General features: G+C 49.2%; 1 protein-coding gene across 1 annotated transcript in view; it reads right to left on the bottom strand.

Moving 5' to 3' along the window:
- Window positions 1-26,613, bottom strand: part of LOC142250051 (complement factor H-related protein 4-like) — a 605,766-nt gene that overhangs the window by 266,119 nt on the left and 313,034 nt on the right. Inside the window, exon 6 of the mRNA XM_075322112.1 lies at window positions 21,989-22,162. Coding sequence (XP_075178227.1) covers window positions 21,989-22,162 — 174 coding nt within the window. The remainder of the gene's footprint in view (window positions 1-21,988; window positions 22,163-26,613) is intronic.

The following is a 26,613-nucleotide window of genomic DNA, read 5'->3' as shown; positions in this document are numbered from 1 at the left end:
AGGGGAAGGGGTCAGCTCTCCTCGGAGCTCCCTGGACTCTGCTCTGAACCGGCTCACATCTGGGACCTTCACCGCTGCTCCTGTCAGAGCTTTACTTTCCTGCTCCTCACTCCTCCACACTCTGCTGCAGACTCTCTACTCCTCCTTCTCTTTTCCCTTTTGTGCCTGCCTACGCCACCTAGCAACCAGATTCTCTTACCACACCCCTTGAGAGGAGATGGAGGCTTTTGGCCCCCTCCACTATTCCAGTGGAGGCGAAGGCTTTTCCCCCTCCTGGGATCCCCAGGGGTCCTCTCATAGGTACATGTGTGAGACCTGATCACTATGCGCCTGTCTAGTCACACCTCGGTCAGCCTTTTGGATTACCTGTATTGTACTGTCCCCAGCATGGGTGCAGTACTCAGTGGTGCCTGACCAGGTCAGGGGCGCCACACTAGCAAACACTCACTGTACCTAGTTGTATCCTAAACGTGGCTATTGTACTTTTGTCAATTCACAGTATTGGAACGTTATTTGCAGGACATCTGCCTGCATTGCACACTCTAACTTTTTTAAACTCAGCCATTATACTAGCAAACACTCACTGTACCTAGTTGTATCCTAAACGTGGCTATTGTACTTTTGTCAATTCACACTACTGCAAATCTATGTGCAGCACCTCTGCATGACAACCTCGTGCTCTGTTTTTAATAAGCTATAATGATAGCACAAAATACTGCCATTTTGTGGCATCATAGAACTGGCTGTTGTATTCCATTAGTGCCCCACTGGTGACAAGCTATTTCTAGCACCTCTACATCACACCCTCATGCACATTTTGCTACGCTAATGTTATAGCAAACTCATGGAATTCATTGCTGCATTTCATAATTCGGAGGGATAGAAAGTCAGGCTTCCTTTAGCTTTTCCTTCTGTTCATAGACAGCATCTCCAAGACAAATTTCCCCTCCACGTCTAAGTGTGGAGAGGCAGCTAGTGCGCATGCGTGTGCCGATGTACCCCAGCTGCAGCATAATTACAGTGTTTCGCCTAGTGAGTATGCTCAGCCTGACTGTGCCATTCCTGACGCAAAGTTTTCATTTCGGGATACAGCGCATGCTCCCACACTAAGTGTGAAAAGCCTCTTTGCACAGGTGCTTGCATTCCGTGCCGGGTCTAAGTCCTGTTTTGTGCCTAGACACCATGCTAAAGCTGATAGTCTTTTTTCAGAGACTGTATTTCATGCTACTGAGCATGCTCAGGCACTTCCTGCATCAGAGACTAGGTCCGGTAATGAACTCTTTGGCCCTGGCCCTGATGTGGGGGTCCCATATAGACCACAGGGCATCAGGTGTCCTCCCAAATGGCTTGCAGAGGCCCACACCTATGACTTGTCACCGCATTATTGATGCTCAGACGATGACTGGTGAGGTGTTTGGGTCATGGCAGCCATGAGGTCATCATTGAAGTTGCGTTTCCAAATAGGACGCTAGTTATGCCACTCATGACGTGTCACTCTACTTTTGTCTCCAGGAGGTGCATTGTGGTTCACCCTGGTTTGGGGCGGACCCAGGTTATAAAAGGGGCTGGAGCCAACAAGGAGGTGCGCAGTCTTCTATTATGCTCCGAAAGAGCACAGCTCCATGTGTTGAACCCATTGCGGCTTTAGGCCAGAGGTAGGCAGGGATAGGGTGGTGGATGCAGGCCACCACCACAGTTGGTAACGCAGAACGGTTAAGACCAGCTCCTGTCCTAACAGTCCTGCTTGTGCAGCCCAGTGGCATTAACAGGCCTGCTGCTGCTGATGCGCCTGCTGTCCACAGGTGTGGCCCCTACGCACACGGTCAGCGTACTCAATGGCCCCTGTGTTGTTAACAGGGAGTTCCTGGGCTGGGTGGGCATGTGGACCCTGTGACGCTAACAGGGCTCACAGTCTCCAGATCCGAATGGCGTCTAACTCGGTTCAGGCTACTATTAGTTTCATAGCCACACAGCTCTGTATCCTCCACAAAACCTTCAAGTTGCCAACCTCTCCTTTTCCAACTGGGAGCACGGTGGACACTGACTGCTGATGGGGATATATACCTTTCTCTTTCTTTTCTTATTAATTTTCGTTATATAGCGGTCACAGATTATATACCACTTTATCCAAATCTGCCAGTCCCACTGTAACAGATGTTGTTTCTTCAGCAAATGTTACAGTTGCTTAACCACCAAATCCACGGACCAAAACTTTTTTCCCCTTTCCAACACACCTGTTCCCCTTTCCAACAGCATCTGTCCTTTTTCAACTCATTTTGGGATATGACCAAAAGTGCAACTGTGCAGGGACACCGTACTCAACGCCATCTCAGCACAGCAGCCATCCCTCGATCCCTCCGATGTGGACAAGTAAAAGACCATTTCCTCCTATCCATGACAAAGCGTTGAGATTCACTCTGTGCAGCACTGGTGTTTAGTGGACAAGTAGATCTAAGATTGCGTACCACATTCTGCAGATACTCCTGTATACGTGCGTCTATTTCTATGGCAGGAATTAGTTCGCCAAATTTTGTCTTGTACCGGGGATCTAACAGTGTGGCAACCCAGTATTCAGGATTAGTTCAAATTCATACAATCCGAGGGTCATGTAGGTAGTGCAGCAAGAAGGCGCTCATGTGTCTTGTGCATCCAGGAGGACCAAGTCCTTGGTGTGTTGGTGGCAGAGAGGTGAGAATCGTGCATCCTTCCTCTGCCCTCTACCCACAACCTCGCACAACCGAAATGTGAGCAAGCTCTCACTCATCTGCTGAGTCTTCCATGCCCATCGCCAGTTCGTCCTCCATTTCTTCATGGGCTCCTGCACTTTCATCAACACTTTTTGCTGATACTATGCGCCCTTGTTAATCCCTCTCCCTCACCATGACTGCCGCATAGGTGCCGCTGACCATCTGGACCTCGTAGATCTTGTTATCCCTTCCGCATATGACTCCTCCTGTACTTCCTCCCCTTCCTCTTGTCCCAACACCTGACTCCGAATAATAATTACAGTGTGCTCCATCATGTAGATGACCAGAATTGTCACGCTGAGAATGACATTGCCAGTGCTAAACATCTTCGTCGACATTTCAAAACTGTGTAGCAGGGTGCATAGGTCCTTGATCTGACACCACTCCAGCAGCGTGATCTGCACCACCTCTGGATCAAGTTATCCCAGGCTATATGTCTTACCGTATTTCAGCAGGGCTCTGCGGTGCTGCCACACACGCTGCAACATGTGCAGATTCCAATTCCTGCGTGTCTTAACATCGCATTTACGGCGTTTAACTGCCAGACCCTAAGACTTCCGGAGTGATGAAAGTTGTTGAGCTGCTGTGTGCGCACGATGGAAGTGAGCACATAGCGAGCGTGCCCACTGCACAAGGCCATGTAGGCCGTGATGGTGTTTTAAAAATTGCTGGCGAATTCGGTTCAACACGTGAGCCCTAAAAGGCACGTGTGTCACATTGCCCTGAGGATGGCCCGCAGCCAGGTTTGCATCATTGCCGCACACGGCTGTTAAGTCACCAACGGAGTCCGCTCCGTCAATTTGTACTCCGGTCGCCAGGTGACAACGTGTTCCTTTCATGAATAGTGCTGATGATGGGAGAGTAGTCGATGCCAGCGGCGCAGGTGGACGCAGGTTATGCTCACCCACTGGGCTGCATTACCTTGACAGATGCAGAATCTCTGGCTGAATGTAGCTGGTGGGTATCTCACAGATGAAATACCATCATTCAGCTACAACCAATGGGAAGACACCACACCCTTTTTTATGCCCATCCTGTCTGCAGACCACTGCCAGACATAGCTATGAACCTCTGGTTAATTTTACCCCCAGTTCAGTTTTATGATTTTGTGTGCTTGTTACCTGACTACTTTTCCTGCTTGCTGTTTATGTACCTTGTTGGCCGATACGCATTTCACCTCTGCTTGTTTTCTGATTCTTTCCTGGCCGTCCCATTCTGTTCCTGTTCCTCAATTAATGTTTTGACCCTGCCTGACTACTATTCTCTGTAATAGCGGTGTGATTCACATTTCCCATACATTTCAAAGTAAAACTTTGACCGCCTGATGGCATTGAGCTCTGCTGCCAGCATAGTAAGGAGGTGTGTGGTAGTCCTTGTGCGCAGTTGCAAGGAAGGGTGGCCTGACCACACAGGGTTTGCGCCAAGGTAGAGGACTCACACGAGGTTGAAGAGGCAGAAGCAGTGTATTAACTTCTACATACAGAACAAGGATTGAAACAACTCGTGGGGACGGCAAGACTTGTACAGCAGACCCTTCTCCATCTCTCACCATAGTTTGCCAGTGCCCAGTCAGTGACATGTAATGACCCTGTCTATGCTTACTGGTCCAAGTATCTGTGTTGAAATGCACCCTGTCGCACACAGATTTTCTCAAGGAAGTGGTGATGTTGTGTGCGACATGCTGGTGTAGCGCGGGCATGCTTTTCTTGGATAAGCAGTGGTGATTGGGCATCTGGTACTGGGGCACAGCGACAGACATAAGGTCTGTAAAATCCTGTGTGTCCACTACGCGTAAAGGCAGCATTTCGGTAGCCAACAGCTTACAGAGGGATAGAGTCAACCACTTAGCTTTGTCATGGGTCGCAGTAAGTGGCCTTTTATTTGACCACATCTAAGGGACAGAGATCTGGCTGCTGTCTGTAGACGGTGTTGAGTAGGGTGTCCCTGGAAAAATGCAGGTTTGTGAGAAAAGTGCAGGCGGAGACATGATGTTGCCTTCATCTTGCCTTCAGATCTGTTCATCTTGTATCATTTTTAAAAAACACAGCAAGCAAGGGTTACTCCAAGCGGAGTCTACCTTTTTTCCCCAAATTGGGCACACAGACACCCCATCAGTGGCAGGACTTGTGCCCTAGTTGCAAACAGGATGTTTTGATTTGCATCAAGCACATTCCAAATCCACAAGCATTTACTCTCCCCAGGATGACACAGGGGTAGTAAATTCCTTCTGGATCCATGACTTGTTCATTTTGATGAACGTCAATCTGTCCACATTGTCACTGGACAGACGCGTGCGCTTATCTGTCAGCACACACCCAGCAGCACTGAAGACACGTTCAGAGACAACGCTGGCAGCTGGACACGACAAAATCTTCAAGGCGTAACTGGAGAGCTTTTGACATTTTTCTAGATTTGAAGCACAAAAGGAGCAAGGCTCCATTTGCAAAGTCATTGCATCGATGTTCATTTGGAGATACTCCTGTATCATCCTCTCCATCCGTTGACTATGTGACACACTTGTTGTCTCTGGTGGCCTTGCAAAGGAGGGTCTAAAAAAATTATGAAAAGATTCCATAAAATTGCTGTTACCAGCACCAGATACGGTCCTACTGGTACGGTTAGACTGTTGAAGATGACGAGGCCGTCCCATGTTTGTCAAGTTACAACTGGGAGAATCACTCCCTTCACCTGCACGGTTGTTTGGTGGAAAAGCCGAGCTAAGATCGAGTAACAGCTTCTGCTGATACTCCTGCATACGTGCGTCCCTTTCTATGGGTGGAATTATGTCACAAAATTTGGACTTGTCCCGGGGATCTAATAGTGTGGCAAGCCAGTAGTCATCATCACTTCTAATTTTGACAATACGAGGGTCATGTTGGAGGTAGTGCAACAAGAAGGCACTCATGTGTCTTGCGCAGCCATGCGGACCAAGTCCACGCTGTGTTTGTGGCATAGAGGTGCTAACCGTTCTTTCTTCCTCTGTCATCTCCCCCCAACCTCTTTCAACTTAAATTTGACCAAGGTCCCCCTCATCTGCTGAGTCTTCCATGTCCATGGACAGTTCGTCCTCCATATCTTCATGTCCTCCTGCACCTTCCTCAACATCTCGCCTGCTACCATGCGCCCTTGTTGATCCCTGTCCCCCATGGTCCCATGCCTGCCGCGTTGGTGATGATGAACGTCTGGACCTTGGTGATGTTGTTGTGTCTTGCGCATATGAATCCTCCTGTAGTTCCTCCTCTTCCTGTTGTCCCACCCCCTGACTCCGAATAGTGTTTAGCGTGTGCTCCAGCATGTAAATGACTGTAATCGTCATGCTGATAATGGCATTGTCAGCGCTAAACATATTCGTCGCCATGTCGAAACTGTGCAGAAGGGTGCATAGGTCCTTGATCTGAGATCACTCCATCAGGGTGATCTGCCCCACTTCTGCATCTCGTTGACCCAGGCTATACATCATGACGTATTGCACCAGGGCTCGCCGGTGCTGCCACAGTCGCTGTAACATGTGGAGAGTTGAATTCAAGCGTGTCGCCACATCGCATTTCAGGCGATGAACCGGCAGGCCGAAAGACTTCTGGAGCGATGCAAGTCGCTCAGCTGCGGCGGTTGAACGGCGGAAGTGAGCACTGCAGACAGTTTCCGTGCCCTGGTCAGAAGGCCATCTAGGCCGGGATAGTGTGTTAAAAATTGCTGGACAACAAGGTTCAACACGTGAGCCATACAAGGCACGTGTGTCACCTTGCCCAGGCGAAGGGCCGCACCCAGGTTTGCAGCATTGTCGCACACGGCCTTACCAGGCTGCAGGTTGAGTGGAGACAACCATTTATCAAAATCAGTATCCAGAGCTGCCCACAACTCAGTCGCTGTGTGACTCCGATTTCAAAGACATGTCAAGCTAAAGACCGCCTGATGCCGTTGCGCTCTGCTACCAGCATAGTAATGAGGGGTGCGTGATTCCTTCCGCGCAGTGAGAACGCTGGTGGCCTGACCAGGCAGGCTTGGGGCGGAGGTGGATGACCCAGATGAGGTGGAGGATGCAGAAGCAGTGGCGGAACTTGGACAGACAGAGGATTGACACACAAGTCGTGGGGACGGCAAGACTTGTGCAACAGACCCTTCACCATCTATCACCATAGTTACCCAGTGGCCAGTCAGCGACATGTAACGTCCCTGTCCATGCTTACTGGTCCAAGTATCGGTGGTGAAATGCACCCGTTCACACACAGAGTTTCTCAAGGAAGCGGTGATGTTGTGTGCGACATGCTGGTGTAGCGCGGGCACACCTTTCTTAGAGAAGTAGTGGCGACTAGGCATCTGGTACTGGGGCACAGCGACAGACATAAGGTCTCTAAAATCCTGTGTGTCCACTAGGCGGAAAGGCAGCATTTCTGTAGCCAACAGCTTACAGAGGGATAGAGTCAACCTCTTCGCTTTGTCATGGGTCGCAGGAAGTGGCCTTTTATTTGACCACATCTGAGGGACAGAGATCTGGCTGCTGTGTGTAGACGGTGTTGAGTAGGGTGTCCCTGGAAAAATGCAGGTTTGTGAGGAAAGTGCAGGCGGAGACATGATGTTACCTTCATCCAACATTGGTGCTATCGATGTCTGAGAGAGCTGTACACACGCACTTGTTTCCCCTTCCAAATCAACTGACGACCTACCAAGCAAACTGCCTGTTGCGGTTACAGTGGTGGAAGTTGTGCGTGGAAAACCAGGTGTGACAGCTGTCCCCACAGTCCGAGAAGATGACGAGCGCGCGGATGCCCTGGAAGGGGCAGGCGGTGGACGGTTGGCTCCACTAGGCCGCATTGCAGCACGGTGAGCTTCCCACCAGGCCATATGATATTTATTCATGTGACGATTCATGGAAGAAGTTGTCAAACTGCTGAGGTTTTGACCTCTACTAAGAGAACCATGACAAATTTTACAGATCACATAATTTGGGCGATCTTTTGCTATGTCAAAAAAGGACCAGGCTAGGCAAGGCTTAGAGGCCATGCGACCTGATGATCCACCCCGAATAATGCTCAGAGGCAGAGTGGTGGCTGAGGATGCAGTTGTAAACGTGCTACCAGTGCTCCGACTGTGTCCAGGAAGGCGCCAGGTTACTTCGACGTCGGTTGCATCCTCCTCCACCGCCTCTGTTGACCTCCTCGAGTGTCTGACTGTGGGTTGACAGTAGGTGGGATCTAGAACTTCATCATCAATTGTTGTGTTTGCACTCCCCTCCCCCTCAGACCGAGTTTCTTCTTGCCCTGACCAAATATTTAAATTGTCATCCCAATCGGGTATCTGCGTCTCATCTTCATCAGTATGTTCCTCATTGCCTATAAGCACAGTTGTTGGAAAGGCAGCATTTTGGTAGCCAACAGTTTGCATATGATGAAAGTCAACCTCCAAGCCATGTCATGCCCTTCTAAAAGCATGTAAAACACAGCGAGGGGACTCCAACCACAGTCTCCCTCGTTTCCACTAACTGAGCCACACACACCCCACTTGACTGGCATCGGTTGAGCCCCCTTTTGAAAAAGAAAAAGATGCTTTGCATGAAGCACTCTCAAAAATACGCGTGCCTTTCCCGTCCCCTGGCTGACCCAGGGGAAGAAAAGTCCTCTGAGAGCCATGACTTGTTCATCTTGGTTCTTTTAGAGACACAGCGAGGGGACTCCAACCACAGTCTCACTCGTTTCCACTAACTGAGCCACACACACCCCACTTGACTGGCATCGGTTGAGCCCCCTTTTGAAAAAGAAAAAGGTGCTTTGCATGAAGCACTCTCAAAAATACGCGTGCCTTTCCCGTCCCCTGGCTGACCCAGGGGAAGAAAAGTCCTCTGAGAGCCATGACTTGTTCATCTTGGTTCTTTTAGAGACACAGCGAGGGGACTCCAACCACAGTCTCACTCGTTTCCACTAACTGAGCCACACACACCCCACTTGACTGGCATCGGTTGAGCCCCCTTTTGAAAAAGAAAAAGGTGCTTTGCATGAAGCACTCTCAAAAATACGCGTGCCTTTCCCGTCCCCTGGCTGACCCAGGGGAAGAAAAGTCCTCTGAGAGCCATGACTTGTTCATCTTGGTTCTTTTAGAGACACAGCGAGGAGACTCCAACCACAGTCTCCCTCGTTGCCACTAACTGGGCCACACACACCCCACTTGACTGGCATCGGTTGACCCCCCCTTTTGAAAAAGAAAAAGGTGCTTTGCATGAAGCACTCTCAAAAATACGCGTGCCTTTCCCGTCCCCTGGCTGACCCAGGGGAAGAAAAGTCCTCTGAGAGCCATGATTTGTTCATTTTGGGTCTTTTAGAAACACAGCGAGGGGACTCCAACCACAGTCTCCCTCGTTTCCACTAACTGGGCCACACACACCCCACTTGACTGGCATCGGTTGAGCCCCCTTTTGAAAAAGAAAAAGATGCTTTGCATGAAGCACTCTCAAAAATACGCGTGCCTTTCCCGTCCCCTGGCTGACCCAGGGGAAGAAAAGTCCTCTGAGAGCGATGATTTGTTCATTTTGGGTCTTTTAGAAACACAGCGAGGCGACTCCAACCACAGTCTCCCTCGTTTCCACTAACTGGGCCACACACACCCCACTTGACTGGCATCGGTTGAGCCCCCTTTTGAAAAAGAAAAAGATGCTTTGCATGAAGCACTCTCAAAAATACGCGTGCCTTCCCGTCCCCTGGCTGACCCAGGGGAAGAAAAGTCCTCTGAGAGCCATGACTTGTTCATCTTGGTTCTTTTAGAAACACAGCGAGGGGACTCCAACCACAGTCTTCCTCGTTTCCACTAACTGGGCCACACACACCCCACTTGACTGGCATCGGTTGAGCCCCCTTTTCAAAAAGAAAAAGATGCTTTGCATGAAGCACTCTCAAAAATACGCGTGCCTTTCCCGTCCCCTGGCTGACCCAGGGGAAGAAAAGTCCTCTGAGAGCCATGACTTGTTCATCTTGGTTCTTTTAGAGACACAGCGAGGGGACTCCAACCACAGTCTCCCTCGTTTCCACTAACTGGGCCACACACACCCCAGTTGACTGGCATCGGTTGAGCCCCCTTTTGAAAAAGAAAAAGATGCTTTGCATGAAGCACTCTCAAAAATACGCGTGCCTTTCCCGTCCCCTGGCTGACCCAGGGGAAGAAAAGTCCTCTGAGAGCCATGACTTGTTCATCTTGGTTCTTTTAGAGACACAGCGAGGGGACTCCAACCACAGTCTCCCTCGTTTCCACTAACTGGGCCACACACACCCCACTTGACTGGCATCGGTTGACCCCCCCTTTTGAAAAAGAAAAAGGTGCTTTGCATGAAGCACTCTCAAAAATACGCGTGCCTTTCCCGTCCCCTGGCTGACCCAGGGGAAGAAAAGTCCTCTGAGAGCCATGATTTGTTCATTTTGGGTCTTTTAGAAACACAGCGAGGGGACTCCAACCACAGTCTCCCTCGTTTCCACTAACTGGGCCACACACACCCCACTTGACTGGCATCGGTTGAGCCCCCTTTTGAAAAAGAAAAAGATGCTTTGCATGAAGCACTCTCAAAAATACGCGTGCCTTTCCCGTCCCCTGGCTGACCCAGGGGAAGAAAAGTCCTCTGAGAGCCATGATTTGTTCATTTTGGGTCTTTTAGAAACACAGCGAGGGGACTCCAACCACAGTCTCCCTCGTTTCCACTAACTGGGCCACACACACCCCACTTGACTGGCATCGGTTGAGCCCCCTTTTGAAAAAGAAAAAGATGCTTTGCATGAAGCACTCTCAAAAATACGCGTGCCTTTCCCGTCCCCTGGCTGACCCAGGGGAAGAAAAGTCCTCTGAGAGCCATGACTTGTTCATCTTGGTTCTTTTAGAGACACAGCGAGGGGACTCCAACCACAGTCTCCCTCGTTTCCACTAACTGGGCCACACACACCCCACTTGACTGGCATCGGTTGAGCCCCCTTTTGAAAAAGAAAAAGATGCTTTGCATGAAGCACTCTCAAAAATACGCGTGCCTTTCCCGTCCCCTGGCTGACCCAGGGGAAGAAAAGTCCTCTGAGAGCCATGTCCACATTGTCAGTGGACAGACGCGTGTGCTTATCTGCCAGCTGACCCCCAGCAGCACTGAAGACAGGTTCCGAGAGAACGCTAGCTGCAGGACACGACAAGATCCCCAAGGCGTACGTGGCGAGCTCAGGCAATTTATCCAGATTGGAAGCCTAAAATGAGCAGGGCTCAAGTTGCACAATAATGGAATCGATGTTTCTTTGCATATACTCATATATCTATGTGTCCTCCTCTTTTTCCTTGTCCAGCTGTTTTGTTTTCGCATGAGTATATGTCCAAGTCACTTTCCCATGTGTTTGTGTTGTGTTGTGAGTTGTTTGTCACCTTTTGGACACCTTTGAGGGTGTTTTCTAGGTGTTTTTCTGGTTTTGTGATTGCCTGCCATTGTTTAATATTGGCTCGAGTTCGGTTCGTCGAACGTTCGCCGAGCCGAACTCGAACGGGAGGTCCGTTCGGCGAACCGACCTCGAGCCGAACCGGGACCGGTTCGCTCATCTCTAATGAGGAGCCTGGCGATAGCGGTGCGAGCCCGTGAGATGGAAATCCCACGTGAAGAGAGGGTAAGCGGTTGCCCAGTCTCTACTGATTGCCCAAATCTGGCCACAGCGGCTGAGCGATCCAGACTGCCCCTGCTCGTGGCGAGCCCTTCACCGTCACCTACCCCGTCCTTGGCAGACGCTGAGCTATCCGCATCAACCCCGGCAGCGGAACCTTTGGTGTCTTTGAGTAAAGCTGCAGCTGCAGAAACCACGGTGCTGTCCCTCATCCCTGTCATGACTAGAGTTGAGCGCGGTTCTAGGTTCGTGGTTCTCCAGTTCGCGGCTCGAGTGATTTTGGGGGCTGTTCTAGATTGAACTAGAACTCGAGCTTTTTTGCAAAAGCTCGATAGTACTAGATACGTTCGAGAACGGTTCTAGCAGCAAAAGAACCAGCTAATTCCTAGCAGGCTTTCCGCTGTAATAGAGTAAGTCACTCTGTGACTCACACTATTATGAAATTTCAGTGTATAGTGTGCAGGAACAGCGCCTTCAGATCACTGCTGTATGGATAATGGCGATCGCCATTTTTTTTTTTTTTCCTTGTCTTCCTTCCCTAAGCGCGCGCGTGTAGTAGGGAGGGCCAGCATGTCAGCCAATCCCAGACACACACACAGCTAAGTGGACTTTTAGCCAGAGAAGCAACGGCATGTGTGATAGGATGTCCATGTCACTTGTCCCTGCATTATAAAACCGGACATTTTCCTCCAGCACGCCATTATCTGCCTTCTGCGTCCTTGGTGTCAGACATCACTGGCGCAGCTCCATCCTGAGTCCTATCGCCGATACTGCTGTATGCGCTCCATACACAGCGCTGGACAGCTTAGGGATAGCACTTTCTATCAGTCCTTTTAAGGGCTCGTACCGGCAGGGTCAGAGCCATAGGTGACAGGTCCTGAAAACAGAGTTTAACAGCTACACAAGATGACAGCGTCTGTGTAGCTAAGGTCAGGGATTTCCTCGCTGCATTTCCCCATTAGGAGGGAATAGAAAGGCAGGCTTCCATTCCTCTACCCAGAGCCCCACAACCCTGCCACTGTATCCTCCTGTCCTCTGCACACTCAAACTCATTATAACTAAGCCATTATACTAGCAAACACTGAGTGAACCTAGTGGCATCCTAAACGTGGCTATTGGACTTCTGTATTGTCCCACTAGTGCAAAGATATTTGCAGCACGTCTGCCTGCATTGCACACTCAAACTCATTGTTACTAGGCCATTATACTAGCAAACACTGAGTGAACCTAGTGGCATCCTAAACGTGGCTATTGGACTTCTGTATTGTCCCACTAGTGCAAAGATATTTGCAGCACGTGTGCCTGCATTGCACACTCAAACTCATTATAACTAAGCCATTATACTAGCAAACACTGAGTGAACCTAGTGGCATCCTAAACGTGGCTGTTGGACTTCTGTATAGTCCCAGTAGTGCACAGATATTTGCAGCACGTCTGCCTGCATTGCACACTCAAACTGATAGTTACTAAGCCATTATACTAGCAAACACTGAGTGTACCTAGTGTCATCCTAAACGTGGCTATTGGACTTCTGTATTGTCCCACTAGTGCAAAGATATTTGCAGCACGTCTGCCTGCATTGCACACTCCAACTCATTATAACTAAGCCATTATACTAGCAAACACTGAGTGAACCTAGTGGCATCCTAAACGTGGCTATTGGACTTCTGTATAGTCCCAGTAGTGCACAGATATTTGCAGCACGTCTGCCTGCATTGCACACTCCAACTCATTATAACTAAGCCATTATACTAGCAAACACTGAGTGAACCTAGTGGCATCTTAAAAGTGGCTATTGGACTTCTGTATAGTCCCACTAGTGCACAGATATTTGCAGCACGACTGCCTGCATTGCACACTCAAACTGATAGTTACTAAGCCATTATACTAGCAAACACTGAGTGTACCTAGTGTCATCCTAAACGTGGCTATTGGACTTCTGTATTGTCCCACTAGTGCAAAGATATTTGCAGCACGTCTGCCTGCATTGCACACTCAAACTGATTGCTACTAGGCCATTATACTAGCAAACACTGAGTGAACTTAGTGGCATCCTAAACGTGGCTGTTGGACTTCTGTATTGTCCCACTAGTGCAAAGAAATTTGCAGCACGTCTGCCTGCATTGCACACTCAAACTCATTATAACTAAGCCATTATACTAGCAAACACTGAGTGTACCTAGTGTCATCCTAAACGTGGCTATTGGACTTCTGTATTGTCCCACTAGTGCAAAGATATTTGCAGCACGTCTGCCTGCATTGCACACTCAAACTCATTGTTACTAGGCCATTATACTAGCAAACACTGAGTGAACTTAGTGGCATCCTAAACGTGGCTGTTGGACTTCTGTATAGTCCCAGTAGTGCAAAGATATTTGCAGCACGTCTGCCTGCATTGCACACTCAAACTCATTATAACTAAGCCATTATGCTAGCAAACACTGAGTGTACCTAGTGTCATCCTAAACGTGGCTATTGAACTTCTGTCTTGTCCCAGTAGTGCACAGATATTTGCAGCACGTCTGCCTGCATTGCACACTCAAACTGATAGTTACTAAGCCATTATACTAGCAATTTATGCTGCCAGTTTAAGGGCCGTAGTTGCATTGTCAGGGATATTTATTCTTTATTATTCTGCTGTTAATAAAGCTAGACCACCGCTGCAATCTACACCACCTCTCAATTTTTACTACCACATTTTCAGTGCACAATCTTGTTGCAATCAACATGAATGGCAAAATGACAGATGCTGGTGGAAAGGGGAAGAGGCGTGCTGGAACAGGAAAAAAAGGGTTTGTCCGTGGGAAAGGTGGCAAAGCTCCATTATTATCTGCTGAAGATAGACCATCTACCAGCAAAAGTAAGATGTCTACTACTTACCGTGGACAATCCGATGTGCTCCCTTTTTTACGGACACGAACAACAGGAACAAAGGTAGATGATGGCCAAAAAAGGAAAATGCTTGAATGGATCTCAAGTGGTCCAACAAGTGCCCTCTCAGCCACTTCAAGAATCGCATCCAAAAAACACCAGTCCTCTGAGTTGTCATCCCAATCAAACTTGCTTTCTCCCGGCTCTGAAGTCTCCATCAGCCCTGCACAGTATGGTGGAACTGAGATGGCTGAGTCTGCAGAGCTGTTCAGTCACACTATAGCCTGGGAATCAGAGGTCTGCTCCCAAGCTACAGTGAGTACAGACCAGTAAATGGTCTGCAGTGATGCCCAGAACCTTTGTGACTCTGATTCAGGCCGTGAGGACCAAGTTTCTGAGCATAATGTTGACCTTTTGTCACAAACTGTAACACCTGTGGTTATAGACAATGAGGAACATACTGATGAAGATGAGACGCAGATACCCGATTGGGATGACAATTTAAATATTCGGTCAGGGCAAGAAGAGGCTCGGTCTGAGGGGGAGGGGAGTGCAAACACAACAATTGATGATGAAGTTCTAGAGCCCACCTACTGTCAACCCCCAGTCAGGCACTCGAGGAGGTCAACAGAGGCGGTGGAGGAGGATGCAACCGACGACGAAGTTTCCTTGCGCCTTCCTGGACAGAGTCGGAGCACTGGTAGCACGTCTACAACTGCATCCTCAGCCACCACTCTGCCTCTGAGCACTAGTCGGGGGTGCTCAGCAGGTCGCATGCCCTCTAAGCCTTGCCTAGCCTGGTCCTTTTTTGACATAGAAAAAGATCGCCCAAATTATGTGATGTGTAAAATTTGTCGTGATTCTGTTAGTAGAGGTCAAAACCTCAGCAGTTTGACAACTTCTTCCATGAATCGTCACATGAATAAATATCATAGGTCCCGGTGGGAAGCTCACCGTGCTGCAATGCGGCCTAGCGGAGCGAACCATCCACGGCCTGCCCCTTCCAGTGCATCCGCGTGCTCTTCATCTTCTAGGACTGTGGGGACAGCTGTCACACCTGGTTTTCCACGCACAACTTCCACCACTGTAACCGCAACAGGCAATTTGCTTGGTAGGTCGTCAGTTGGTTTGGAAGGGGAAACAAGTGAGTGTGTACAGCTCTCTCAGACATCGATAGCACCAACGTTGGATGAAGGCAACATCATGTCTCCGCGTGCACTTTCCTCAAAAACCTGCATTTTTCCAGGGACACCCTACTCAACACCATCTACACACAGCAGCCAGATCTCTGTCCCTCAGATGTGGTCAAATAAAAGGCCATTTCCTGCGACCCATGACAAAGCTAAGAGGTTGACTCTATCCCTCTGTAAGCTCTTGCTAACCGAAATGCTGCCTTTCCGCCTAGTGGACACACAGGATTTTAGAGACTTTATGTCTGTCGCTGTGCCCCAGTACCAGATGCCTAGTCGCCACTACTTCTCTAAGAAAGGTGTGCCCGCGCTACACCAGCATGTCGCACACAACATCACCGCTTCCTTGAGAAACTCTGTGTGTGAACGGGTGCATTTCACCACCGATACTTGGACCAGTAAGCATGGACAGGGACGTTACATGTCGCTGACTGGGCACTGGGTAACTATGGTGATAGATGGTGAAGGGTCTGCTGCAAAAGTCTTGCCGTCCCCACGACTTGTGTGTCAATCCTCTGTCTGTCCAAGTTCCGCCACTGCTTCTGCCTCCTCCACCTCATCTGGGTCCTCCACCTCCGCCCCAAGCCTGCCTGGTCAGGCCACCAGCGTTCTCACTGCGCAGAAGGAATCACGCACCCCTCATTACTATGCTGGCAGCAGAGCGCAACGGCATCAGGCGGTCTTTAGCTTGACATGTCTTGGGAATAGGAGTCACACAGCTGAGGAGTTGTGGTCAGCTCTGCGGTCAGAGTTTAATAAATGGTTGTCTCCACTCAACCTGCAGCCTGGTAAGGCCGTGTGCGACAATGCTGCAAACCTGGGTGCGGCCCTTCGCCTGGGCAAGGTGACACACGTGCCTTGTATGGCTCACGTGTTGAACCTTGTCGTCCAGCAATTCTTAACACACTATCCCGGCCTAGATGGCCTTTTGACCAGGGCACGAAAACTGTCTGCTCACTTCCGCCGTTCAACCGCCGCAGCTGAGCGACTTGCATCTCTCCAGAAGTCTTTCGGCCTGCTGGTTCATCGCCTGAAATGCGATGTGGCGACACGCTGGAATTCGACTCTCCACATGTTACAGCGACTGTGGCAGCACCGCTGAGCCCTGGTGCAATACGTCATGATGTATAGCCTGGGCCAACGAGATACAGAGGTTGGGCAGATCACCCTGATGGAGTGGTCTCAGATCAAGGACCTATGCACCCTTCTGCACAGTTTCGACATGGCGACGAATATGTTTACCGCTGACAATGCCATTATCAGCATGACAATTCCAGTCATTTACATGCTGGAGCACACGCTAAAGACTATTCGGAGTCAGGGGGTGGGACAACAGGAAGGGGATGAACTACAGAAGGATTCATATGCGCAAGACACAACAACATCACCAAGGTCCAGACATTCATCATCACCAAGGTGCCAGGCATGGGACCATGGGGGACAGGGATCAACAAGGGCGCATGGTAGCAGGCGAGATGTTGAGGAAGGTGCAGGAGAACATGAAGAAATGGAGGACGAACTGTCCATGGACATGGAAGACTCATCAGATGAGGGAGACCTTGGTCAAATTTCAGTTGAAAGAGGTTGGGGGGAGATGTCAGAGGAAGAAAGAACGGTTAGAACCTCTATGCCACAAACACAGCGTGGACTTGGTCCGCATGGCTGCGCAAGACACATGAGTGCCTTCTTGTTGCACTACCTCCAACATGACCCTCGTATTGTCAAAATTAGAAGTGATGATGACTACTGGCTTGCCACACTATTAGATCCCCGGTACAAGTCCAAATTTTGTGACATAATTCCAGCCATAGAAAGGGACGCACGTATGCAGGAGTATCAGCAGAAGCTGTTACTCGATCTTAGCTCGGCTTTTCCACCAAACAACCGTGCAGGTGCAGGGAGTGATTCTCCCAGTTGTAACTTGACAAACATGGGACGGTCTCGTCATCTTCAACAGTCTACCCGTACCAGTAGGACTGTATCTGGTGCTGGTAACAGCAATTTTATGGAATCTTTTCATAATTTTTTTTAGACCCTCCTTTGCAAGGCCACCAGAGACAACAAGTCTGACACATAGTCAACGGCTGGAGAGGATGATACAGGAGTATCTCCAAATGAACATCGATGCCATGACTTTGCAAATGGAGCCTTTCTCCTTTTGGGCTTCAAATCTAGAAAAATGGCCAGAGCTCTCCAGTTACGCCGTGGAGATTTTGTCGTGTCCAGCTGCCAGCGTTGTCTCTGAACGTGTCTTCAGTGCTGCTGGGTGTGTGCTGACAGATAAGCGCACGCATCTGTCAAGTGACAATGTGGACAGACTAACGTTCATCAAAATGAACAAGTCATGGATCCACCAGGAATTTACTACCCCTGTGTCATCCTGGGGAGAGTAAATGCTTGTGGATTTGGAATGTGCTTGATGCAAATCAAAACATCCTGTTTGCAACTAGGGCACAAGTGCTGCCACTGATAAGGTGTCTGTGTGGCCCAATTTTTTGAATAAAGGGAGACTCCGCTTGGAGTAACCCTTGCTTGCTGTGTTTTTTTAAAAATGATCCAAGATGAACAGAGCTGGGATAAGGAAAGACTTTGCTACCTACCCCGGTGTCATCCTGGGGACGGTTAAGAATAGTGTATTTTTGAATGTGCTTGATGCAAATCAAAACATCCTGTTTGCAACTAGGGCACAAGTGCTGCCACTGATAAGGTGTCTGTGTGGCCCAATTTTTTGAAAAAAGGGAGACTCCGCTTGGAGTAACCCTTGCTTGCTGTGTTTTTTAAAAATGATGCAAGATGAACAGAGCTGGGATAAGGAAAGACTTTGCTACCTACCCCGGTGTCATCCTGGGGACGGTTAAGTATGGCGTATTTTTGAATGTGCTTGATGCAAATCTAGCTGTGAAGTGTACAACTAGGAAACGAGTGCTGACACTGAATGGGTGGGTGTGTGTGGGGCACAATATTTGGAAAAAGAGGGAGACTCCGCTTGGAGTAACCCTTGCTTGCTGTGTTTTTTAAAAATGATCCAAGATGAACAGAGCTGGGATAAGGAAAGACTTTGCTACCTACCCCGGTGTCATCCTGGGGACGGTTAAGAATAGCGTATTTTTGAATGTGCTTGATGCAAATCAAAACATCCTGTTTGCAACTAGGGCACAAGTGCTGCCACTGATAAGGTGTCTGTGTGGCCCAATTTTTTGAAAAAAGGGAGACTCCGCTTGGAGTAACCCTTGCTTGCTGTGTTTTTTAAAAATGATCCAAGATGAACAGAGCTGGGATAAGGAAAGACTTTGCTACCTACCCCGGTGTCATCCTGGGGACGGTTAAGTATGGCGTATTTTTGAATGTGCTTGATGCAAATCTAGCTGTGAAGTGTACAACTAGGGCACGAGTGCTGCCACTGAATGGGTGGGTGTGTGGGGCACAATTTTTGGAAAAAAGGGAGACTCCGCTTGGAGTAACCCTTACTTACATTGTTTTTAAAAATGATCCAAGATGAACAGAGCTGGGATCAGGAAAGACTTTGCTACCTACCCCGGAGTCATCCTGGGGACGGTTAAGTATGGCGTATTTTTGAATATGCTTGATGCAAATCTAGTTGTGAAGTGTACAACTGGGGCACAAGTGCTGCCACTGAAGGGGTGTCTGTGTGGCCCAATTTTTTGAAAAAAAGGGAGACTCCGCTTGGAGTCACCTTGCGGTGTTTTACATGATTTTAGAAGTGCATGCCATGCCTATATCTGTCTCGTCCTCTTTTTCCTCGTAACGCTGTTTTGTTTTCACATGAGAATTTGTCCTTGTCACTTTCCCATGTGTTTGTGTTGTGAGTTGTTTGTCACCTTTTGGACACCTTTGAGGGTGTTTTCTAGGTGTTTTTATGTGTTTGTGATTGCCTGCCATTGTTTCCTATGCAGTTCGAGTTCGGTTCGTCGAACGTTCGACGAACCGAACTCGAACGGGAGCTCCGTTCGGCGAACCGACCTCGAGCCGAACCGCGACCGGTTCGCTCATCTCTAGTCATGACAGCGGTCACCCGGACCCCGGCCAGACCAGACCCGGCCACATCACCGGGCCCGTCCTCAGAAGCAGAGCACACAGACCCTTCGACACTGGCTGCGGAGCAGTCGGTTCTTCAATCTGCCAAGGCAGAAGTGGAACCTGAAGATCTCCCAGTTCCACTGCCGCGCGGCATTCCGACGGCTGTTGGGGCCGCAAGAGTCCACGTGAAACCAGAGCCAGCTAGGAAGCTGAAGCTGGACGCTAACGCCCCCTACTGGGAACGACACCCCCAGCGAAAGCTGACACCAGCGAAGACAACTCCAGACCAACGGCAGCGGAAAATCGTTGCAGGTACGCAGAGGGAGAAAGAAAATGTGAGGAAAGCCACCTTTCGTGTTCGAGGGCAGCAACGAAGGGGCCTCATGCGGCGCTTCAACCCTGAGAAGGGGTGGGGTTTCCTCTGGGAAGCAAGTCTCCCTGACGAGGTGTTTGTAGCTTGAAGAGATATCGAGCAGCATCTCCCGAGGGATCACCCGAGCCGTAATCTGGAGCCAGGGGAGGTGGTCACTTACATGTGGCACTGGAGCGAGCGGGGCTGGTACGCCCTAGATGTGAAACGGCTCGCTATGGTGAATGAGCAAGTTGTGCCAGCTGCCGCAGTTGACTACCAGCCTCCCAGTGAGTCGTACAGAGAAGAGTGTTGAAAAATGCTAATAATACCAATGGTTTTACGATGCCATAGAATTATTAGGTATCGGTGCTTTCGTTTGTTGTTTTCCACAGTTTATTGTTTTTCATATAGAAATAATTAGTAGATAAGTGCATAATTAACCGGTTTTAATGAACAGAATGAAAATTACCAGATTTGCTAGAAGATTGCTAAAATGTCTACACCTGGTACATGGACTTGTTAAGTTTTTATACACAGTAAACATGGACCACAGTCACAGAACTGGCGTGACCAACACGAACTTGTGTATTGTACATAGTTGCACCTCCTGTGCCCACCAGAGTTGTCTAAAACTACGTTCAACCAAGGGGGAATGTGACGCCCTGGCCTATCAGGTCATCACAGGGTATTGTGCAATCTGCCCTTCTTTACAATATCCATCTCCTTGGTTACGGGTCCCTGACCTTTGGTGTTGCCAAGAGCAAGCTAATCAAAATCCAAGGAACACTCTGCACCACACCCACCAGACACACCAGTGGCTGACCTGAAGGGAATAGAGTCGCCCACTTGGGGAGTTGGTTAAGGGGAGGTCAGGAGTGTTAGGAGCAGAACAGTGTAGTGTTGGAGGTGAGAGTGAAGAGGAAGTCAGGAGCTGGGCTCCTTGAGACTACTAGGTGGCAGATGTTGGTCTGGGCCTGGTAGGAGCTGGACCCCGGTCGCAGGGGATCTTGACAAGAGGCACGGACTGTCGAGTAGGACAGCCAGCTGCCTTGTGCCATCACCGAGCAGGAGCCAGGGCACAACGGGGTACATGGACCCTAGGTCAGGAAGGAGCTTCAGGTGTCCTGGCAATTTACCCGATGAGGACGGAGCCTTCAAGATCCGTTCTCCACCTGCTACAAAATCGGGGTATTAGTGCAACGAGTGGGATAGGACTTTCCCAATACATAGTCCAGAAAATCCCAAGCGTGAACCCTGAGAGCAAGCTCATCCACTTAGCCACACTGGTGAGCGGAACCCAATTGTTCTATGCTAAAGGGACCAGTTAGAAGTAAGGTGCCATGGAAAAGGCCACAGGCTAACAAGCAACACTAACGGGCACGGGATCCAGGCATGCTCCCTCCCTGCTGCAGCGATATCAAGAACTTTGGTTTACCACGGTTGTCGGTGTCAGCGTTATTGGACTGAGTGAGTACTTAAGTGAACCCTGATCATCCCAACGGCACCTCCCTGTCACCTACACCGAGTCCCGGGGCATCCTCCTACCCATGGAGGGGTTAAACATCTGGATGTCCACACCATCGCCACCGGGTACTCCCCATTGCAGCGGTAGTACTCCATCTTACCATGCACCACGGGTGGCGTCATGAACTGTCCACACAATCCACTGTAGATATCCCCCCTTTATTCCGAGTGGCCGCGCAACCCCAACCCCAGGGTCCGGAGACCCCTCGAGCCACTGCGGATCCGGATCCGAGCAGCAGCGGCAGGCTGCTGATGCGGGGGGCGGCACACCGCCAGAAAAATTCTTGAGTTTCCCATAGGTTAGCTTTGGGCTTGGTGCTCAGATTGAGCACCTGAGCATTTCAATATTCTCAATCCGAGCATCGAGCACCTGAGCATTTTACTGCTCGCTCATCCCTAATTGTAAGCGAGACAGATAACTAACACAAATTTCACTCTGTAATAGATGGATAACCCTTTCTGATGAAAATATGAACATGGAATACTGTTTCTGACCTTTGCATGATTGTAATGAGTCCTATAGACCCACAGTGCTCATGTGAGTGACTCTCCTCTTGAGCTGGTAAAGAAGAGTCACAAGAAAACCTTGTATAGTTCATTTAAGTGGTTATAGGAGTAATCTTTATAAAATAACTCCATGTTTCACCAACGTTCTAAACTTACTTTGACAAGTGGGTAATGTTGGATTCCATCCTTGTTCTGTACAAGTGCTCGTTATAGATCCAAAGCTTTTGAAGCCATCAATGCATGAAAAGAAAACTCTTTCATTAGTTCTATAAGATGACAGATGAGAACTGAGTACAAGATTCAAAGTCGCTGGAATGGTACACTCAATATCTGAAAGAGAAAAATTATCAATTAAACCTCTTCCCATTAAGGCAAATTTTAATTTTTGTGATTTTATTTTCTCCATCTCTTTTTCCAAGAGCCATTACACTCATTTTTCCAGTCAGGTTGTACTTTTAATTAACAGCATTTATTTTATTATACTATATTCCATTGGAAAATAGAAAAAAATTCAAAGTACAGTGAAATGGTAAAAAAACACAATCCTACCACTGTTTTGTTTTTAAGGTGTTAGCTGTGCAGTTTGGTAAATGACGTAGCCCCATGATTCTGCAAATCAGTCCAATTACAGCAATATCAAATCAGTGTATTTTTTTAATTGCTGAACACAAAAAATTTTGAAATTTGGAAAAAATAATGATCTGACGCTAATTTCTGAGACCTATTACATTTTTAATTTTTCTAATGATTTAGCCATTTAAGGGCTTGATATACTTTGCAGTGTTTAAATTTTTATTGGCATCAATATGGGTTAGATTAGACAAACTTTTTACTACAATTTGTAAGGGGCAGTGTGGCAACAGAAAAACTGCAATTTTGATGTTTCAATTTTTTTTCGTTATAAGTTTTATTTTTGAGCTACATAAATGTATTTTTTAAAAGAATGCACTTTCATGATTGTGGTAATATCAAATATGTTTTCTTTCATTTTAACCCCACTCACTTCCATGCCTATTTTCACCTTCCTGACCAGGCCAAATTTAAAATTCTGACCAATGTCACTTTATAAGGTTATGATTAGGGATGAGCGAATGTATTTGCCACTATTCGGAATCCGGCGGATAATGGGGTATTCGAGGTATTCGGTATCCGCCGGCTAATATGGTATTCGCTCAGATACTTTAACACTAGAAGTCCCAGAAATTTCGAGCTCCCCCTGAAGTCCCGAAAGAGGGTCAAATGACATACAATAAACTGAATAGAACTAACTAAAAACTAATTGGTAAACTCAATGGAAAACAACAACCTCCTGTGGTGCGACAGTAATGGCCTTAATTACAGAACAAAAGACGGTGATTATAGGATGTTAGCTAAAATCCTTCAGGTCATTCGACCAGTCTCTGAGTTCCAAAGGCAGAAATGTTAAATGACCCCTCTCTGGGATTTCTAGTGTTAATTTTCATTTCTGGACTTCCTGGCGCCTTTTTTCTAGCCAATGAACACATCTGACGTTGCTTGCCCTCACAGTAACGCCGCAGCCATTTTTGTTATGGTGTTACTGTGATTGGCTTGGTCGCACAGCGTCATAGGGGCTATATAAAGCTGCCGCCATTTTGTGAACACGCATTCATTCCTGAGCTGCCGGTTTAGCTGGACTGTACTGTTTGCGGGACAGCGTTTCTCCACCTAACTAGTACTAGTCCTTCTAAAGACTGAAGATATTTAGCATTAGCTGCTAGCGGCTGTGTAAATCATAGAACCAGGTATAGGGACAGTGCAGTGCATTCTATGAGATAGGCCAGGGTGTCACAGAACACTATGAGGTCATCACAGGACATTGTGCAATCTGCCCTTCTGCATGGTGTCCATCTCCTCCTTGGTTACGGGTCCCTGGCCTTTGGTGTTGCTGAGAACAAGCCAATCAAAAATCCTAGAAACACTCTGCCCCACACCCACCAGACACACCAATGGGTAGCCTGAAGGGAATAGGGCCGCCCACTTGGTGGGTTGGTAAGGGAGGGTCAGGAGTGTCAGGAGCAAGTCAGTCGAGTGGTGACTCTCAAGAGGAGAGGTCACAAGTAGTTGGAGGAGGTTAGGAGCTGGGCTCCTCAGTTACTAGGTGGCAGACGTTGGTGTGGGCATGGTAGGAGCTGGAACCCTGGTCGCAGGGGATCGTGTCAAGGGGCACGGAACTGCCAAGCAGGGCAGCCGGCTGCCTTGAACCATCTCCGAGCAGGGGCCAGGGCAAGGCAGGGTACGTGGCCCCTAGGCCGAGAAGTAGCTTCCTGCATCCTGGTAATTTACCCAACGAAGGCGAAGACTTCATGATTTGTTCTCCACCCGCTCCAAAATCGGGGTCCTAGCGCAACGAGGGGGATAGGACTTTCCCAATACACAGTCCAGAAAATCCCAAGCGTGAACCCTGAGAGCAAGCTCACTCTGTTAGCCATATGGGTGAGAGGGACCCGACTAGTTTTACACTACAGGGCCAACCAGTAAAAAAGTGCCAAGGAAAAGGTCACAGGCTAACAATCAATACTATCGGGCACGGGATCCCAACGTGCACCCTCCCTGCTACAGCGGTGCTAAGAATTATGGTTTACAAATTGTCAGTGTCAGTGTAATTGGACTGAGTGAGTACATAGTGACCCATTCCTCCCCAACGGTGCTCCCCTCACACCACCACCAAGCCCTGGGGCGCTCTCCCCCTAACCACGGAGGGGTTAAACATCTAGCTGCCATACCATCGCCACCGGGCGCTCTCCACAGCAGCAATGGTATTACACCTTACCACACACCGTGGGTGGCGTCTCAAACTCTAACAACAAAATCCCTTGTAAATACTCCCCTTTCATTTCGAGTGTCCGCGCGTCCCCTTCCGGGTCCAGAGATCCCTCGAGCCACCACGGATCCGGATCCAAGCAGCAGCCCGGCTGCTGGCACTGGGGTGGTACACCTCGAAACTTCTGGCGTCACGAACAGGATACGAGCAGGACACACTTACCTTGGTGACGTGCGCCTTGAAGCCAAAAACCGCTAGTCACAATTCCTTTTCCCGCTGATTCCGCCATTTTCCGCCATCTTTTCGCGCCAAAACGCTGTCTTCCCTAAGAAAGCGTGCGAAGTCTAAGCCCCACCCTTCGTCTTGCATGTGAGACCGGAACTGGAAGTTCCCAGAGGGCCACAGTGCGCGAAAAGTGCTGAGTGATAACCGAGGGGGTGCGCGAAGATGTCGGCGTCGGATGTAACGCCTGGTACGGCGGACGCCGCTCCAGTCATAGGAGCAGCGGCACCGGGACCCGAAGCGGTTGTTCCAATAATGCCGATAACCTTGCCCTATGTACCGGGCACGGCCTGGCTTCCATAGTATGTTGGCCGACCAGACGCGCTACAGGGATTCAAGAGGAAAATCTGCAACATCCTTGACATGTATCCCTTGTTCGGGCAGCTGTTCAGGCTGGCGCTGCCGAACTGGAAGTGGAGACATGGACTGAAGCGGATCGGACATCCGTAGCCGCCATTTTCAGAAGACTGGGAGCTGCGTTTGAGACCTGCACTGAAGCGGAACTGAGAATGAGATTTTACAGCTGCAAGCAACGGCCCCAGGACAGCATCAGAATTTACACCTTAAAGCTGCAAGCAGCACTGCGAACCCTGTGGCTGACTAATGATATCGGAGAGCCGGAAGGAAACAAGATGCTCGTGGAGCAGTTCCTGCAAGGCCTGGGGTCAGTGGAGGACCGAAAGCAGCTTCAGCTGTGGGCCCTAGAACATCCTGCTTTGGACTTTGCTATCCTGAAGGAACGGGCAATCAAGGCCCTGCAGCCCCCAGAGGCCCCCGACTCTCCGCTCCCGACTTGACAAGCCGGGACGTCTCCGATGCACGTGAAGCCCCCTGCCCTGGCATCACCGGAATCCATTCCTGAAATAACGCCCGGAACCAAACAAGTGATTTGTCTACCCAAGTGCAACAATTAGGTAAAGACGTCACCACCCGGATCCTAGAGGCCATGCAGCTCAAGTCAAAGACTACTTCATGAAGGGAGATCCAACTGGCTGAATGCCCTGAAAACGTCCCCTGGATGAGAAAGCGAACTTCAGCGTACAGAGGAAGGAGCAGTGACCGGTATGGCCCAACTGTCTGTTTCAAGTGCAACAAGACCGGCCATTTTGCAAGAAGCTGTCCTTTAAATGGGCAACCCCTGGGGCCAAGGGCCAATACCCAGGAATAAATTGACAAGGCCCAGCAGACTGGAGAGAGCGGTATGTAGGGGGACGGCCCATCGTTTCCATCACCTTGGATGGGATCCCGACCTCTGCACTTCTTGATACCGGCTCCCAGGTAACGACTATTCCTTATATACTGTATAAGAAATTCTGGCTTGATGATGACTTGATCCCACCGGACGTCAGCCTGAAAATCTATGCTGTCAACGGGTTACCAGTGACTTAAATTGGGTTCAAGGAGGTGACTATTAAGATGGGCCAGGTCGAATTGCTGAGGAAAGGCCTCATAGTATTCCAAAATGACCCTAGTGATCGTAACCCGAAGATCATTTTAGGCACAAATGTCATTGAAAATTGTATGGGGGAAGTACTGTTTTGTTTCAACAGCTGTCTGAGACTGCAGGAGCAGGACGACAGAGTCCTGCAATGTGAGATCCGAGCCATCCTGCAGCAGCAACAGGTAAATCTCTCTGGAGGAGAGAGAGATGGTGTACGTGTCGCGGGTGGAGAGGGTTTTTTGGGGAACGCCGCTCGCCTGGGGGATCTCCGGCGCT

Source organism: Anomaloglossus baeobatrachus, chromosome 8 (genome assembly GCF_048569485.1).
Source record: "Anomaloglossus baeobatrachus isolate aAnoBae1 chromosome 8, aAnoBae1.hap1, whole genome shotgun sequence".
Lineage (NCBI taxonomy): Eukaryota > Metazoa > Chordata > Amphibia > Anura > Aromobatidae > Anomaloglossus > Anomaloglossus baeobatrachus.
Note: the sequence above shows the minus strand (reverse complement) of the source record. Positions and strands in the feature narration are given on the sequence as shown.